This window comes from Schistocerca americana, chromosome 7 (genome assembly GCF_021461395.2).
Source record: "Schistocerca americana isolate TAMUIC-IGC-003095 chromosome 7, iqSchAmer2.1, whole genome shotgun sequence".
NCBI lineage: Eukaryota > Metazoa > Arthropoda > Insecta > Orthoptera > Acrididae > Schistocerca > Schistocerca americana.
Window position 1 is genome coordinate 361,482,630 of NC_060125.1, and position 18,378 is coordinate 361,501,007.

General features: G+C 39.9%; 1 protein-coding gene across 1 annotated transcript in view; it reads left to right on the top strand.

Annotated features, from left to right (window-relative positions):
• The window catches only part of LOC124622323 (nucleolar protein 6), a 136,827-nt gene that overhangs the window by 17,749 nt on the left and 100,700 nt on the right, over positions 1-18,378 (top strand). Inside the window, exons 2-4 of the mRNA XM_047147998.1 lie at positions 2,906-3,076; positions 3,187-3,318; positions 13,936-14,052. Of these exons, the coding sequence (XP_047003954.1) occupies positions 2,906-3,076; positions 3,187-3,318; positions 13,936-14,052 (420 nt within the window). The remainder of the gene's footprint in view (positions 1-2,905; positions 3,077-3,186; positions 3,319-13,935; positions 14,053-18,378) is intronic.

Sequence of the window (18,378 nt, forward strand, 5' to 3'; positions counted from 1 at the left end):
TTGCTTGAAACTGAGAATACAAGAATTACTTTTGAATGCATTATGGGAACAGCAGTGATCAATGTCTTGTAAATAATTACTATTAAAAACAGTCTTGATCACGATTTATTTAACAAGGTGACCGGTTTCGACCACTACTGTGGTCATCTTCAGACCATTGAGTAGGAACTCCTTTCTGTTGGAGAATGATTCTCCAACAGAAAGGGGTTCCTACTCAATGGTCTGAAGATGACCACAGTAGTGGTCGAAACCGGTCACCTTGTTAAATAAATCGTGATCAAGACTGTTTTTAATAGTAATTATTGAGAATACAAGACTTATTTAAACTTCTTAAGTATAAAAACAAAACATTTTTTACTGAGTAAATTGGTGTACTCTGTACCTATCAAACGTTGTTATTTATATTTAATGTACCAAACATTTGTTGAGATGCTAATGCACATTTTGTTTTTGACACTCCTTAATAAGATGTTGAAAGCATTTAATTTTCTTTTTACATTTTACCATTCTGATAATTATGTTCCCTCTTTTAGCTGTATTGTGCAGTCAGTGTACATAACAAAACCATGAGAAATGAAACTTCATCTGCATATAAATCAGAATCATCATTTTTGCAAATTACTGACTTTAGCCTAATGCGGATGATAAAATACGTGTTAGAAGATGCAGTTCAATGGTGCCAAAGGCTGATACCATTGCCCAGTGAGATTCTTCCTCTGTACATTTGAAATGGGGGGTGTCCAATTTTTATGTTGCAAAATGTTGAAGGTTAGCTGGCAGTGAAATATATTAGATTGAGAACTTGTAGCAATACCCTTTTCTCAGGTATGGGAAGAGCTGTGACAGGGTGTCAAAGAAAAAAAAAAGCACTCAAAAACTCCTGCTTAACATAATCATTTGGGCCATATTGCACTGCTAGAAGTTCTATTTCAACTGCATGGAGTTCTTAACCATAAGTTGAATGACCCTTTTTTGTTACATTTTCCATTTCTTCCCACTCTTCCTCTACATCAGTTTTCTTGTGTCCCTGCAGAAGAGGAGCTTAGTAGCCGTGACACTATGGTGTGGTGGACTATAATTGGTTCGTGCATCAAGGATCCACTCTTGGAACATATGACATGGGCTACTTGTCCTCACACACACACACACACACACACACACACACACACACAGAGAGAGAGAGAGAGAGAGAGAGAGAGAGAGAGAGAGAGAGAGGGTGGTGGGTGGGGGGGGGGGGGGTGAATGAATGAATCTGTGCTAGTGGTGCTCCTCTTCCAACTGTTGATGTTGCACTTACAAAGTTGTTGATCACTTAGCAGCTGTTCTTCATGTAGTAAGTGAACCATAGATGGTGTCTGGTCAGGGAGTCCATGTAAGAGCTGTTTAGTAAAATACCAACTTTAACCAAAATCTACTCATTTTGCGACGAACTGTTGCCTTGTAGACATGCTCTGTGTTGCACTTACTGCCAGATTATAATGCCAGCTGCCATTTACGCTGCCTGTGGCATTTGTATACCAACCCTTTTTACAATTTGAAGTATGCCATCACCATTAATGTCTCAGCTTGAATTGCATTAATTGCTGTAATAATTTCTGTATAAAAAGCAAAACACCCAAATATCTATTGACTTTGCATATGACTGTAAACACACATTTTCTCTAGCTATAATCATTTACATTGATGCACCTTCATCTTCGGGTGTCCCTCCTTTCTTCATACCTTTGTACACCTCATCTGAAATTTCTCTTTGAACGTGGTTATTTTCATTATTAATTATTTATTGTCTCAACCTGTTTTATTTAAAAAATATCATCTTAACTGATGAAATATGATGTTTTTCCAGCAGGAGTTTTTGTTTTATAGCCTTCATACTCTTATTGTTTCCAGTTGTTTCTCCTGGCAAATTTTCATTGTACCTTCTCAAATTCTCTTAATGACATTTACAAAAAGGGTTGGTTATTCAACATATTTTGTCAAGATGGCATTTGCTTGAAGTTCTCCTGTTTCATTAGTGACGCGAGTTCTAAATTAATGAAAAATGTTGACTTTGCGCCGCCCGAAGTGGCCGTGCGGTTAAAGGCGCTGCAGTCTGGAACCGCAAGACCGCTATGGTCGCAGGTTCGAATCCTGCCTCGGGCATGGATGTTTGTGATGTCCTTAGGTTAGTTAGGTTTAACTAGTTCTAAGTTCTAGGGGACTAATGACCTCAGCAGTTGAGTCCCATAGTGCTCAGAGCCATTTTTTGTTGACTTTGCTGTAAACACATGGAATAAACTGGATTACATATGATAGGAATTTGTTTCTGCTTAATATTAACCAGTCTTTTGTATCACAAAGCTAGAAATATTACTCCAGCAAGCATATGTTTCTTGTTTGTTGTTATTGTGAAAACTTTCATTGTTGTTGGGCCTGGTGATCTAGCGGTAAAGCACATGCCTGGAAACCAAAAGGTTGGAGAACCAAATCCTGGCCAGACCATAGAAATTTTTAGTCTGCTTGTGATCTAGTCTTCATCTCTCATTGATGTGAAGATTCACCAGGAAGGCCATGTGGTGAGGATTTAACTTCAAACTGTAGGTCCCCTTTCACTCGTTGGTTAACTATGTTAGATTAGGAAGACACAACTCACTGAAGTGGTGTTCAATTGAAAGACTTGCACTCGGTGACTGAGCCTTATTATTATTATTATTATTATTATTATTGTGATACCTATCATTGGCAAAAAGGTTACATGTGCTGACCAAGTAAAACATAGTTGTTGATAATTTTTTTTCTTTGGACATTGTTATTGTCATCATTCTTCATTCTTGAACATTTATGTGTGTGCTACTTATATGCCAATTATATTTTGTTTGTTTTTAATGGTATAGTTACAGATCACATTGTTTGTTTTTGTTATCAGATGGCCCCTGTAGAAGAAGATGGCGATGATGAAGTCAGTATAAGTTATGAATCTGAAAGTGGTGCTTCTGAAATTGTATCTGACCATGAGGGTTCTGAGAATGAGGTGGTCAGTGAATCGGAAACTCAAGAAGCTAGAAATGTGGTCACAGCAGAAAAAAGGAAATTGGAGGTATAAAAACCCTAAATGTTTATCTGTTTTGTCTCTTATTTGTTTTGTTACTTCTGTACTTCAGTGGTAATTCATAGTCCAGTTTAAAGCCTCATTGACTAATGTTCTAGGGTTCACCTGACAGAAGCAGAAAGAAGAGAAAGGCATCCCAAAATGATTTATTGAAGCCACCCACTGTGAAGGAGTTGAATCGGCTTAGGGAAACACAGAACTTGTTTCATTCAAATATATTTCGGCTGCAGGTTGGTGAACATTTTCCCCATGTATGATATGCAAAATCACAATCCTTAAAAAAACTCTTCACATGTCGCTAGTCAGTCTTTAGTAAGGCTCACTTCAAAGTTTTCTGTTAACAATTTTGACTGGAAAAATTTTAGCTGCTAATGACTCACCACATGCGTCAGGAAGGCAACAGAAAATGAGTGTCCCTGAGTTGCAGAGATCAAGCTTTTATAGGACGTATGTATTACACTTCACAAAATAGACATTGTTGACATTCAAGAAATGTTCCAAACAAACCATTAACTTGCACCATGAGCACTGAATGGAAAATGGCATGTCACAGTGATCATGAAGCTTTGCACCATCAAGATCGAAGGTGAACTTCTTGGGAGTTAAAAATCATGCAGGACATTCACCAAGGTATCCACTCTTGAAGAGTGTATATAGAATCATATTGGTGTAATGGGCTGATGAGAACTGATGGATTGTGGTGTCATGCAGCTGAATGTGGAACAGTCTGTTGTGGAAATTATTGTGTAACTGGCTGTCCTTTAAACCGTTGCTGCAGAAAATCCAATAATATGTTTTGCAGATGGGGGGATACAAACATCCAAAGGCTGAATTCGTCCAGAGTGTTGCAGGTGGTTCACACACTTTTCAATAGGGGTACAGGGTTGTCACAAATTCTGGAAATCGGGGACTATCAGGGAATTTCTAACGTGTTGGGGGGGGGGGGGGGGGACTGGAAAAATCTTGCTTATGTCTCAGTAGATGAAATGGTTCATTTACTAAGTTGTGTCATTGTTGGAGGGCACAGCTGAGTACGTGCTCTGCTTCCCTACTCCCTCATTCCTGCTGCTTCTCCCTTTCCTACCATTCCACTCAGCTTGCGGTCAGTGCTGCCACCATTTCTTGCCACTAGCCTAGCAGCTGCCAACAAGAGGCAGGGAAGCTGGAAGAGTGATTTGTTTCAATCTGATCCTCAGAGATTGTTGATGCAGCAGACGGAGACAGTGATTTGTATGAGTGACTGTGTGAGTGTGTGTATGCTCTCATTTTCTGACAAAGGCTATGACCAAAAATTTAATTGTGAGAGTGTGATTGTATTTTCTACTTGCCTGTCTGCGGCTCAGTGATCATCTTTACGGTCAGTTGTTACCTATCCTCATTAATATTGATTCTCAGAGTATTTGCACAAGCTATTTGTTGCATGGTCTCATTTCATCAACATGGTGTGTGTGACATGTGAGTATGTGGCCACGTGCGTGGACTTCCACGAAGGGCCAAAACCGCAGGCTATTTCTGCGGGTATCTCTCTAATGGATCAGGCCTGCTGATGTGATGCCCTTCATTTCCCAGTAATGTGCAAGCCCTGTCCATCAGATCTAGTCTCACCGATCTGCCTGCAGGCCTGGTCTGTTTGTGTGTGGCATGATGTGGTGGAGTTTAGTGGTTTATGTGAGGACCCAGTACTGCATTGCTCCTCAGCAGGCCATAGGACATGGGTGATGGATTTCAGGAATAGTGACTGTCTCACTGCAAGTACATTGTACAGTGCAGCATTTTATAGATATTCTATTTCTTATAGTACATTTTAGCACTTTGAAAATAATTTATATATTAGAAAGTATGGACAATAAGGAGAAGAAAATTGTGGCAGTCACTGGTGGTTTATATGCTATATACTCATATATTTCTCGAAAGAAAAATCACACAGTACCTGTAAAATAGTAGACGTAGCACAGCGGCTAATAACCGACAATAACGAACATAGTAGAACCATGGACCTTGCCATTGGTGGTGAGGCTTGCGTGCCTCAGCGATACAGGTAGCCGTACCATAGGTGCAACCACAACGGAGGGTATGTGTTGAGAGTCCAGAAAAATATGTGGTTCCGGCAGAGGGGCAGGAGCCTTTTCAGTAGTTGTAGGGACAATGGTCTGGATGATTGACTGATCTGACCGTGCAACATTAACCAAAATGGCCGTGCTGTGCTGGTACTGCGAATGGCTGAAAGCAAGGGGAAATTACAGCCATAATTTTTCCCTAGGACATGCAGCTGTACTGTATGGTTAAATGATGGGGTAAAATATTCCGGTGGTAAAATAGTCCTGCATTCGGATCTCTGGCTGGGGAGTACTCAAGAGAATTCATTATCATTAGAAAGAAAACTGGCTTTCTACTGATCAGAGCATGGAATGTCATATCCCTTAATTGGGCAGGTAGGTTAGAAAATTTAAAAAAAGGAATTGGGTAGGTTAAAGTTGGATATAGTGGGAATTAGTGAAGAATGGTGGCAGGAGGAACAAGACTTCTGGTCAGGTGAATACAGGGTTATAAATACAAAATCAAATAAAGGTAATGCAGGAGCAGGTTTAATAATGAATAAAAAAACAGAAGCGCAGGTAACTACTATGAACAGCATAGTGAACGCATTATTGTAGCCAAGATAGACACAAAGCCTACACCTACCACAGTAGTACAAGTTTATGTGCCAACTAGCTCCTCAGATAATGAAGAGATTGAGGAAAAGTGTGATGGGTAAAAGAAATTATTCAGATAGTGAAGGCAGACAAAAATTTAATAGTCGTGGGGGACTGGAATTCGATAGCAGGAAAAGGAGAAGAAGGAAAATTAGTAGGTGAATATGGAATGGGGATAAGGAATGAAAGAGGAAGCCGCCTGGTAGAATTTTGCACAGAGCATAACTTAATCATAGCTAACACTTGGTTTAAGAATCATGAAAGAAGGTTGTATACTTGGAAGAGGCCTGGAGACATTGGAAGGTTTCAGATAGATTGTATAATGGTAAGACAGAGATTTAGAAACCAGCTTTTGAACTGTATGACATCTCCAGGGGTAGATGTTGTCACTGACCAAAGTTTATTGGTTGTGAACTGTAGTTTTAAACTGAAGAAACTGCAAAAAGGTGGAAATTTAAGGAGATCGGACCTGGGTAAACTGAAAGAACCAGAGATTGTAGAGAGTTTCAGAGAGATCATTAGATAACGATTCAGAAGAACAGGGGAAAGAATTACAGTAGAAAAGAATGGGTAGATTTGAGAGATGAAATAGTGAAGGCAGTGGAGGATCAAGTAGGTAAAAAGACGAGGGCTAGTAGAAATTCTTGGGTAACAGAACACACATTCAATTTAATTGATGAAAGGAGAAAATACAAAAATGCATTAAATGAAGCAGGCAAAAAGGAATACAAACATCTCAAAAATGAGATTGACAGGAAGTGTAAAATGGCTAAGCAGGGGTGGCTAGAGGACAAATTTAAGGATGTAGAGGCATATATCACTCGGGGGTAAGATAGACACCGCCAACAGGAAAATTAAAGAGACCTTTGGCGAAAAGAGAACCACTTGTATAAATATCAAGAGTTCAGACAGATAACCATATTAATCAAAGAAGGGAAAGCAGAAAGGTGGAACGAGTATGTAGAGGGTCTATACAAGGGTGTGTACTTGAGGGCAATATTATGGAAATGGAAGAGCATGTAGGTGAAGATGAAATGGGAGATAGGATACTGCGTGAAGAATTTGACAGAGCACTGAAAGAAAGTCGAAACAAAGCCCCGGAAGTAGACAACATTCCATTAGAACTACTGATAGCCTCGGGAGAGCCAGCCCTAACAAAACTCTATCGTCTGGTGAGCAAGATGTATGAGACAGGCGAAATACCCTCAGACTTCAAGAAGAATATACAAATTCCAATCCCAAAGAAAGCAGGTGTTGACAGCTGTGAAAATTACCGAACTATCAGTTTAGTAAGTCACGACTGCAAAGTACTGACATGGATTCTTTACAGACGAATGGAAAAACTGGTGGAAACCAACCTTGGGGAAGATCAGTTCAGATTCCGTATAAATGTTGGAACATGTGAGGCAATACTGATCCTATGACTTATCTTAGAAGATAGATTAAGGAAGGGCAAACCTACGTTTCTAGAATTTGTAGATTTAGAGAAAGCTTTTGACAATGTTGACTGGAATACTCTCTTTCAAATTCTGAAGGTGGCAGGGGTCAAATACAGGGAGCAAAAGGCTATTTACAATTTGTACAGAAAGTAGATGGCAGTTACAAGAGTCGAGGGGCCATGAAAGAGAAGCAGTGGTTGGGAAGAGAATGAGGCAGGATTGTAGCCTATCCCTGATGTCATTCAATCTATACATGGAGCAAGCAGTAAATGGAAAAAAAAAGAAAAATTTGGAGTAGGTATTAAAATCTGTGGAGAAGGAATAAAAACCTTGAGGTTTGCCAAGGACATTGTACTTCTGTCAGAGACAGCAAAGGACCTGGAAGAGCAGTTGAACGGAATGGACACTGTCTTTGAAAGGCGGCCATAAGATGAACATCAACAAAAGCAAAATGAGGATAATGGAATGTAGTCGAATGAAATCAGGTGATGCTGAGGCAATTGGCTCAGGAAATGAGACACTTTGAGTAGTAGATGTGTTTTCCTATTTTGGGAGCAAAATAACTGATGATGGGTGAAGTAGGGAGGATATAAAATGTAGACTGGCTATGGCAAGGAAAGCATTTCGGAAGAAGAAAGATTTGTTAACATCGAGTATGGATTTAGGTGTCAGGAAGTCTTTTTTGAGATTATTTGTATGGTGTGTAGCTATGTACAGATGTGGAAACATGGACGATGAATAGTTTACACAAGAAGGTAATAGAAGCCTTCAAAAGGTGGTGCTACAGAAGAATGCTGAAGATTAGATGGGTCTGTCACATAACTAATGAGGAGGTACACAATAGAATTGGGGAGGAAGAGGAATTTGTGGCATGACGTGACTAGAAGGAGGGATCAGTTGGTAGGACATGTTCTGGGGCATCAAGGGATCACCAGTTTAGTATTGGAGAGAAGCATGCTGAGGATTATAGGGATAAAAATCGTTGTATAGGGTATAGGGTAAAAATCGTTGAGGGAGACCAACTGATGAATACAATAAGCAGATTTAGAAGGATATAGGTTGCAGTAGTTACTCAGAGGTGAAGAAGCTTGCACAGGATAGAGTAGCATGGAGATATACATCAAACCAGTCTGGACTGTGGACCACAACAACAGTAGAACAAACATTTTATTGACGGTCAACTGTAGTGTTGGTTTATACAACTCTTCCCTGCCAATACCCTTCTTTCAAGAGGTCTTCTGAAATCAGTGAAGGTATTTTAAATCTGTGTTGTGACTCCAAGAAAATGCAATTTTTGTCACCAAATGTGTTTCTTTTTATTAAAATACAATAATAACAGTAGTCTTAATGAAACACATGTTCTATTTGGCTTGCTTTCTCCATCTACAAACAGTTAATTACAGAAGATGATGTTGGTAGTCATAATTTTTGCTCACATAGGAGAGGAATACAGGAATCCTAATTTTTTTTTGTCAACTGATGTCTTTAATTACACTTGAGATTTCAGAATTTGTCAGTGCAAAATGCTAAAAGTTGGCTGAAAATATTACGGAATTTCGCTTGGGGATACTTGTGGCAACCCTGGGATAGTTAGCTGTAAAGGAGTATGATATTTATATGCAGACCAGGATTCAAGATAAAGCAAGTTATTTTGACCAGCTGTTGGCCAAAAGCAGTGCCCATACCATAATTGTAGTTCTGTTATGCTTATTTTTCCCACTTTTGCTTGCTGTGACGTAAGTGTTTCGTACTGCCCTTGAAAAATCGTGCATATGTGAAAGATCATAGGGGGCACAGCATCTCCAACTCCTCACAGTGCAATAAAAAACTTTCCAGCTATTTGCCATCCAGAGTGACAGTTGACATAATTGTATACGAATGTGCTAAGGCATTGATGTTAGTTGATCTTGATGCAACTCTCGTACCTCTTAATTCCAGGGTTCCTTCATATGCATTTCCCCTTCAGATCCTGATTGGCTCAAGTGGAAAACAAATTCCTTATTGAATGATGCAATTAGTTTGCTTATCACATTTACAGATTTTCGGACCGATATTATAGTTTGCTGTGCATCGTCAAGTTGACTCTTTTTTGAAATTTCTTTATCTTATGACTCCCAATTCTGTAGCAGTGTTTGAAATTATGCAACCATCCACTGCTTCCCTGGAAATCCCTATAATCTATGTTTCATGCTGTTTGATGTGCATAACTTAGTAGGTCACCGTCATGCACAGCCTGTAAATTGTATTGAGCATCCTTGAAACAGGAAAACACCAGTTTTTGTAGCAAGTGTGCCTTTTTCTCCCTTGAATATTCACAGTTTTTGTTATGCTCTACACTGTCACATTGCTGTGGACTTATTCGGAATCTGTTCATAATTGTTTTTTTAATGTGCTTCGAATGATCTTCCGTGTACTTAATTATGTTTAGTACCCGCTCCTTGGACAATGATTGTCTTTTACTGCATTTCACTGGAGATAGGATTTGTGGTTCTCTGTCCGACAAGGATGATGGACTACATGGGTTGACACCTGTTTCAGTATCACTTTCACTTGCTAAGCACATATAGTCATCATCGTACTCCTCATATATGAGAGGCTGTCGAAAAGCTGCTAGCACGAGATAGTTAGTGTAATGTCTCATACAAACACCACCACCTACTTTTATGGTGACCCTTTGTGGGTATGCAAGTCAAATTTCATGGCTCCAGCTTCATTACTATCGCTGCTAGGATACGTTGTATACCATAGCATAAGCAAAATGGCGAATATCAAGAGAACCAAGAACTGTGTTGTGATTGAATATCTTCATTTGAAGGGAATGATGCCTAAGTAATTTGCGGGATACATTTGAGGACAGTGCTCTGTCTTACGCAACAGTGAAAAACTGGCTGTCTGACTTCAAACACGGAGGAACGAGCATGGAAGATGCGCCAAGGAGCGGAAGCCCTGTCACTGTTGCCACTGATGAAACAGTGACTGCAATTCACGATATGATTTTGCAGGTTCATTGAACAATGTTGCAGCACGTTGAAACCACACTTGGAATCTCCCATGATATTGTTGTGGATATTTTTGGAATGCGGTAAGTTTCATCTCTGTGGGTCCTGAGAGACTTGAATGCAGATCAGAGATGTGAGCGTGTGCAGTGTTGTGAATAAGTTGTCTGCCAATTTGAAAGGGATGAAGATGACTTTCTTGCAAGGTATGTGATAATGGACAAAACGTGGGTTCACCACTTTCATCCTGAGACAGAAAAACAGTCACAACAATGGAAACATCCTTCATCCTGTACCCCAAAAAAATTCTGGATGCAAAAATCAGGTGGTAAAGTGATGGCATCGCTCATCTGGTATGCAGAAGGGGTAATTATGATGGATTACTTGCAAAAGGGTGTAAGTATCAATGCATCACAGTATTCCACCCTCCTGCACCATTTGAAAGGAGAGAAAAAGAAAAAAAGTTGCGGGAAATTGGTGCACGGAATTCTTTTGCATCAACAACACACCGGCACACAAAGACCTCGCAACTCTTGAAAACCTGTGTGACTGCAGGTTTGAATTGTTATGTCATCCACCATATTCTCCAGATTTGGCTCCATCAGACTTTTCTTTTCCCAAACCTAAAAAAGACCTCACAGGAGGACCATTTTCCAATGATGATGCAGTGATTGATGCTGTGAACGCTTGGTTGGACTCAAAATCAACTTTTATTTGAATGGTTTGCATAATTTATCTGAGTGTGTCTGCAAGTATATTAGTGTACGTGGGTGTTTTATTGAAAAATTAATTGGAATTATGAAATTTCGGTCATTCTTTATTGGGTAGGCTAGAAACTTTTCGACCCCCCCTCGTATGTTGCACGCACAGTTGAGTATACAGGGTGGTCAATTGATTGTGACCAGGCCAAATATCTCATGAAATAAGTGTCAAACACAAAAACTACAAAAAAAACGAAACTTGTCTAGCTTGACGGTGGAAACCAGATGGTGCTGTGGTTGGCCCGTTAGATGGCGCTGTCATAGGTCAAATGGATATCAACCTCTTTTTTTTTTTTTTTTTTTTTTTAATAGAAACCCCCATTTTTTATTGCATATTCATGTAGTACGTAAAGAAATATGAATGTTTTAGTTTGCCACTTTTTTCGCTTTGTGGTAGATGGCGCTGTAATAGTCACAAACATATGGTTCACCGTTTTAGACGAACAGTTGGTAACAGGTAGGTTTTTTAAATTAAAATACAGAATGTAGGTACATATGAACATTTTATTTCGGTTGTTCCAGTGTGATACATGTACCTTTGTGAACTTATAATTTCTGAGAACGCATGTTGTAACAGCATGATTGCCTGTAAATACCACATTAATGCAATAAATGCTCAAAATGATGTCCATCAGCCTCAATGCATTTGGCAATAAGTGTAACGACATTCCTCTCAACAGCAAGTAGTTCACCTTCCGTAATGTTCGCACTTGCATTGACAATGCGCTGACGCATGTTGTCAGTGGACCACGATAGCAAATATCCTTCAACTTTCCCCACAGAAAGAAATCCTGGGATGTCAGATCCGGTGAATGTGCAGGCCATGGTATGGTGCTTTGACAACCAATCCACCTATCATGAAATATGCTATTCAATACCGCTTCAACTGCACGCGAGCTATGTGCCGGACATCCATCATGCTGGAAGTACATTGCCATTCTGTCATGCAGTGAAACATCTTGTAGTAACATCGGTAGAACATTACGTAGGAAATCAGAATACATTGCACCATTTAGATTGCCATCGATAAAATGGGGGCCAGTTATCCTTTCTGCCATAATGCCGCACCATACATTAACCCGCCAAGGTCGCTGATGTTCCACTTGTCACAGCCATCGTGGATTTTCCATTGCTCAATAGTGCATATTATGCTGGTTTATGTTACCGCTGTTGGTGAACGACGCTTTGTCGTTAAATAGAACGCGTGCAAAAAATCTATCTTTTTCCCATAATTTCTCTTGTGCCCAGTGGCAGAACTGTACATGACGTTCAAAGTCGTTGTCATGCAATTCCTGGTGCATATAAATATGGTACGGGCTCATATAAATATGGTACGGGCTCAATTGATGTTGATGTAGCGTTCTCAACACCGACGTTTTTGAGATTCTCGATTCTCGCGCAATATGTCTGCTACTGATGTGCGGATTAACTGTGACAGCAGCTAAAACACCTACTTGAGCGTCATCATTTGTTGCAGGTCATGGTTGACGTTTCACATGTGACTGAACACTTCCTGTTTCCTTAAATAACGTAACTATCCGGCGAACGGTCCGGACACTTCGATGATGTCGTCCACGATACCGAGCAGCATACATAGCACACATAGCACATGCCCATTGGGCATTTTGATCATAATAGCCATACATCAACATGATATCGACCTTTTCTGCAGTTGGTAAACGGTCCATTTTAACATCGGTAATGTATCATGAAGCAAATACCGTCCACACTGGCGGAATGTTGCATGATATCACGTACTTATATGTTTGTGACTATTACAATGCCATCTGTCACAAAGCGAAAAAAGTGGTCCAACTAAAACATTCATATTTTTTTACGTACTACACGAATGTGTAATAAAAATGGGGTTTCCTATTTAAAAAGACGCAGTTGATATCCGTTTGACCTATGGCAGTGCCATCTAGCGAGCCAACCATAGTGCCATCTGGTTTACCCCTTCAAGCTAGACAAGTTTCGTTCTTTGTAATTTTTTCGTTTGATGCTTATTTCGTGAGATATTTGGCCCACTCACTATCAACGGACGACCCTGTATATGAGATCACACTTTCCAGTGGCTCATCTTGCAGAAAAGCTAATCTTTCATCTACCACTTCTTTGTCACTCTTCAAAATTTCTTAGTTTCCTTTTTGATGGAATGTCAACTTAGGCAACTGTTGTTGTAGGTATAATGCAAAATTTGCTTTGTTTATCTTTGCCTTTGCTCTGCTTTGTATCAATACTAGTATCTCTGTAGTACTGTTGTGAATTACTTATCAACTGTGTTCTGTAGCATCATGCTGTGCTCACCATTGGATATCTCCAGTCCCACCCCGTTACCATTAGCAGCCGGTATTGTGGTTGCTGGTAGACAATATGTGGGGCATCGAATGTTGTAAACGTCATTGGCCTTTTGTGACGTCCCATTCAAGAAGTTCCTTGTTAATTTTGTTTGTTTCACCAATAGAAGACATCAAATGAATATTGATGAGGTTAAACCCAAATAGCAAATTGTCAAATGTACAATAAAAATAATTCACAATGACATATTACTTGCTAAAAGAAAACGAAGATGTGTAACAAATAAGCAACAAAATGATAAGAAAATTGTTGATAAATTTCCTGCTGCTGTTTCTCTGTCTATGTTCTTGTACTGCCACTTGTTATTTCAAAAATTATTGTGTTAGTAGTAGAATAAATCCTCAGTTCATGTTATCATGTTAACATGTAGGTGCTCATTGTGGGACATCATCAGCTGAAGAAATCGTAAAAACCACTTGATGAAGCAAATCATTTTTCATACTGTACCTCCAGTTATAAATACAGCATATTTTTCCCATCAAACCTAATTTTTTGTGTTGTTTGTTTGTAGTAAGAGTACAGTTAAATATTCCATTTGGGAAATGATATAAACAGTGCAACAGAAGAGAAAGAGTGTTAATGAAATTTATTGTATTTCAGATAGAAGAAATGCTAAAGGAAGTTAAAGTGAAAGCAAAATACGTGAAATTATTAAGTAATTGGTTTGAGAATTTGAAATGTAGTTTGGAACAGATTGAAGAATCAGAAAAGTATGATGTAAGTAAGATCATAATTTCGTTTTATTTCATGCTTTTGTCTTCTTTTGTATTTTGTAATGGTCGTATGTGTACCAAAACATCACATTTTTCTTGACACATTTATAGAATTGTTCATGACTGTGCATGCATGCATGCTTAAATAACAATAATTTTTCATAGTATTTTCAAGATAAAATTGTTAATTAAAGTTTTTGATATTTATTTCCTGAGTTTGTTATTGGAGTTTGGAAAAGTACCAGAGATGAAGTGAGGTGTAGTGCTCTCTTAAACTGTAGTGTGCTGTGAGCTACAAGGGTCCCTCGCCAATTCGTGAACAAATCAGAAAACTCAACCAGTACATATTGACTGTGTACAGATTTGGTGAATCTGGGCTTCTGAGCAGGAGGCTTGTTAGCACTGGAAGCCCTTAACGCCTCTAAACTCTGGATTTATCCCATAATATTCTTCTGGGTTGTGTAGTTGTGTACCATTGTATCAGCTGCTACATCATTTTATAACATAATATGGCCTACAACTCTCAAGAATTTTATTTTATGTAAGCTGCTAATGGGTGAAGAAGCCTGTTAACTTAACTTTGAACATGATTTAGTTACCTTTGTTTAACATATCGGTTCCCAAAGCAGTCATTAGTGGAAAGTGGGAGACCTCACATGAAATATTTCCATGCTGCTGTGAATAGTTTCAGAACACGTGTGAAGGGTTTGGAAGCATTAGCACTGGAAACATACTGATTCTACACACATCAAAAAAAGTTTTACATCACCCTGGTTCCCAGAACTCCTGAAGATAGACGTTGACAGTGGATGTATTATCACAGACACAGTCCCTTTGACTGTGCAGAGCTGTCACTAAACCCTCCCAAAGATGTAAACAACCATGCATGAGCAGTGCCTATTAGACGGAGGGGATCCAACAGCCGATCAGTTCCAGTCATTCCACCAGGAAGGAGGTACACGGCTCATGTTGTCTGTAGTTCACTCATGCCTAGACAGTCAATACCGCAGTTTGATCATGTCTGCATTGTCACTTTGTGCCAGAAAGGGCTCTCAACAAGGGAAGTGTCCTGGTGTCTTGGAGTGAACCAAAGCGATGTTGTTCGAATATGGAGGAGATACAGAGAGACAGGACCTGTCGATGACATGCCTTGCTCAGGCTGCCCAAGGGCTACTACTGCAGTGGATGATGGCTACCTACTGATTATGGCTTGGAGAAATACTGATAGCAATGCCACCACATTGAATAATGCTTTTCGTGCAGCCAGAGGCTGTTGTTTTATGACTCAAAATGTGTGCAATAGACTGCATGATGCACAACTTCACTCCCAACGTCCATAGCGAGGTCCACCTTCGCAACCACTACACCATGCAGCGCGGTACAGATGGGTCCAACAACATGCCGAATGGACTGCTCAGTATTGGCATCATGTTCTCTTCACGGATGAGTGTCACATATGCCTTCAACCAGACAATCGTCGGAGATGTGTTTGGAGGCAACCTGGTCAGGCTGAATGCCTTTAGACACACTGTCCAGTGAGTGCAGCAAGGTGGAGGGTCCCTGATGTTTTGGGGTGGCATTGTGGGGCTGACATACCCTGCTGGTGATCATGAAAGGCGCAGTAACGGTTGTACGGTATGTGACGCCATCCTCCAACCTATAGTGCAACCATATCGACAGCATATTGGTGACACATTCGTCTTCATGGATGACAATTCGCGCCCTCATCGTGCACGTCTTGTGAATTACTTCCTTCAGGATAACGACATCGCTCGAGTGGAGTGGCCAATATGTTTTCCAGGCATGAACCCTATCAATCCTGCCTGGGATAGATTGAAAAGGGCTGTTTATGGACGGCATGACCCACCAACCACTCTGAGGAATCTACGCGGAATTGCCATTGAGGAGTGGGACAATCTGAACCAACAGTGCCTTGATGAACTTGTGGATAGTATGCCTTGACGAATACAGGAATGCATCAATACAAGAGGACATGCTACGCTACTGGGTATTAGAGGTACTGGTTTGTACAGCTATCTGGACCACCACCTCTGAAGGTTTCTCTGTATGGTGGTACAACATGCAATGTGTGGTTTTCATGAGCAATGAAAAGGGTGGAAATGGTATTTATGTTGATCTCTATTACAATTTTCTGTTCAGGTTCCGGAATTCTCGGAGCCGAGGTGATGCAAAACTTTTTTTGATGTGTGTATATCAGCTGACATCCCTGTGCTTGGACATTGGCCCACTCCTATGGCATGAACTTAGTGAAGATGGGCTAAAGCTTGAGTGGTCATCTAAGTCCACACAAAACTTACTCAAGTAGTCGCTGTAAAACATTAATTTGTATCCAATGAAATTGTGAGTAGAAACAGTCTCTCTGATATAATTTCACAATTCCACTAACAGTTTTGACTTTTAATATATTTTAATGCTCAAAATGTGGGGATACTGGGAGATAAAGATCTCTCTCTCTGTCTCTCTCTCATTTTTACTTTCTATGGACTAAAACAAGTCCAAGCTATAAACGCGCTTTGTTGCTGACTCCTCAACACTATTTTGAAGAGCTTTAAAGTAGCATCTCTGGTCGTTGTAAGAGAATTTTTCTTTTGTGTTGTCATTTGATTTGTGTTTTAGCACAATTTTTATAAAATAGTTGGATGTGTTGGACAGTTCTAGAGAGAAATCCTGTCAGAACTGGATCGAGTGGATCATATTTTAATGAGGAATTTTACCCATTTGACCACAATTTTGCTTATTTTTTCTACATTTAAGGAAAATGTTTCCTGGTTTGGTGTGACCCGCCACAAATTCATCTTCCGTGTCAACTTCTTCATCTCAGAGTAGCACTTGTGGCCTATATCCTCAATTATATGTTGGATATATTCCAATCTCTACCTTCCTCTACAATTTTACCCTCTGCGGCTACCTTTAGTACCATGTAAGTTATTCCCTGATGTCTTAACAGATTTCCTACCGTACTGTCCCTTCTTCTTGTCTGTCTTTTCCACATATTCTTTCCCTCGCTGATTCTCCAAAGAACCTCCTCATTCCTGAACTTATCAGTATATCTAATTTGCAACATTCTTCTGTAGCGGCATGTCTCAAATTCTTTGTTTCTTTTTTTCCGCTTTTCCCACAGTCTGTGTTCACTAATTGTTCACTAACATACAATGCTATACCCCAAACATACATTCTCGAGAATTTCTTCCTCAAATTAAGGCCTGTGTTTGAAATTAGTAGACTTATTGTGGCCAGAAATTCCCATTTTGCTACTGTTAGTCAGGTTTTTATAATCTCGTTGCTGTGTCTGTTGTGGGTTATTTTGTTGCCAGGTAGCAGAATTCTGTAAATCCATCTACTTCTTTATCACCAATCCTGGTGTTAAGTTTCGTGTTGTTCTCATTTTTGCTACTTCTTGTTACTTTCGTCTTTCTTCGATTAACTCTCAGCCCATATTCTAAATTAACTCTCAGCCCATATTCTGTACACATTAGACTTCATTCCATTCAGAAAATCCTGTACTTATTGTTCACTTTCAGTGAGGATAGCAATGTCATCAGCGAATCTTATCATTGATATCCTTTCACCTTGAATTTTCATTACACTCTTGAACCTTTCTTTTATTTCTGTCATTGCTTCTTCAATGTATAGATTGAACAGTAGGGGCGAAAGACTACATCTCTGTCTTGCACCCTTCTTAATCTGAGCATTGCATTCTTGGTTTTCCACTCTTATTGTTCCCTCTTGGCTCTTGTACATATTGCACGTTACCCGTCTTTCCCTACATCATACCACTATTTTTCTCAGTAGAATAAAAAGCATAATTGCTACTCACCATATAGCAGAGCTGCTGAGTCACAGATAGATACAACAAAAAGACTCAAACAAAGCTTTCGGGCTAACAGGCCCTCATCCGAATTTCTTGATGCAATAATTTACCAACAGCCGTATGTATTGTAGAAATGTAATCAATGAATCTGAACCAGGTGAGGGGCTTTGGATGTTTAGGAAGGATTCCTCTCCCCCACCCTCCGTATAATCTCCCAACTGCACCAGCTGCCCTACCCTCTCTCCACACTACATGCTCCCTAGCAACATTTCACTGTCCCCCACCCCTATCCTGCCGTACCTCCCCCTCCTAGCCCCAACCCCCTCCTTACCCCCACCCAGTTGCCTCTCCCATCATGCACTACTGATGCTGCTTGTAATGTGGCTTCAGCTGCCAGAGACTGTGGTCACGCGTGTGAGAGTTGCATTTGCATGGGTGTGTGTGCATGTCTGGCGTCCATTTTTGATAAAGGCCTTGTTGGTCGAAAGCTTATTTTGT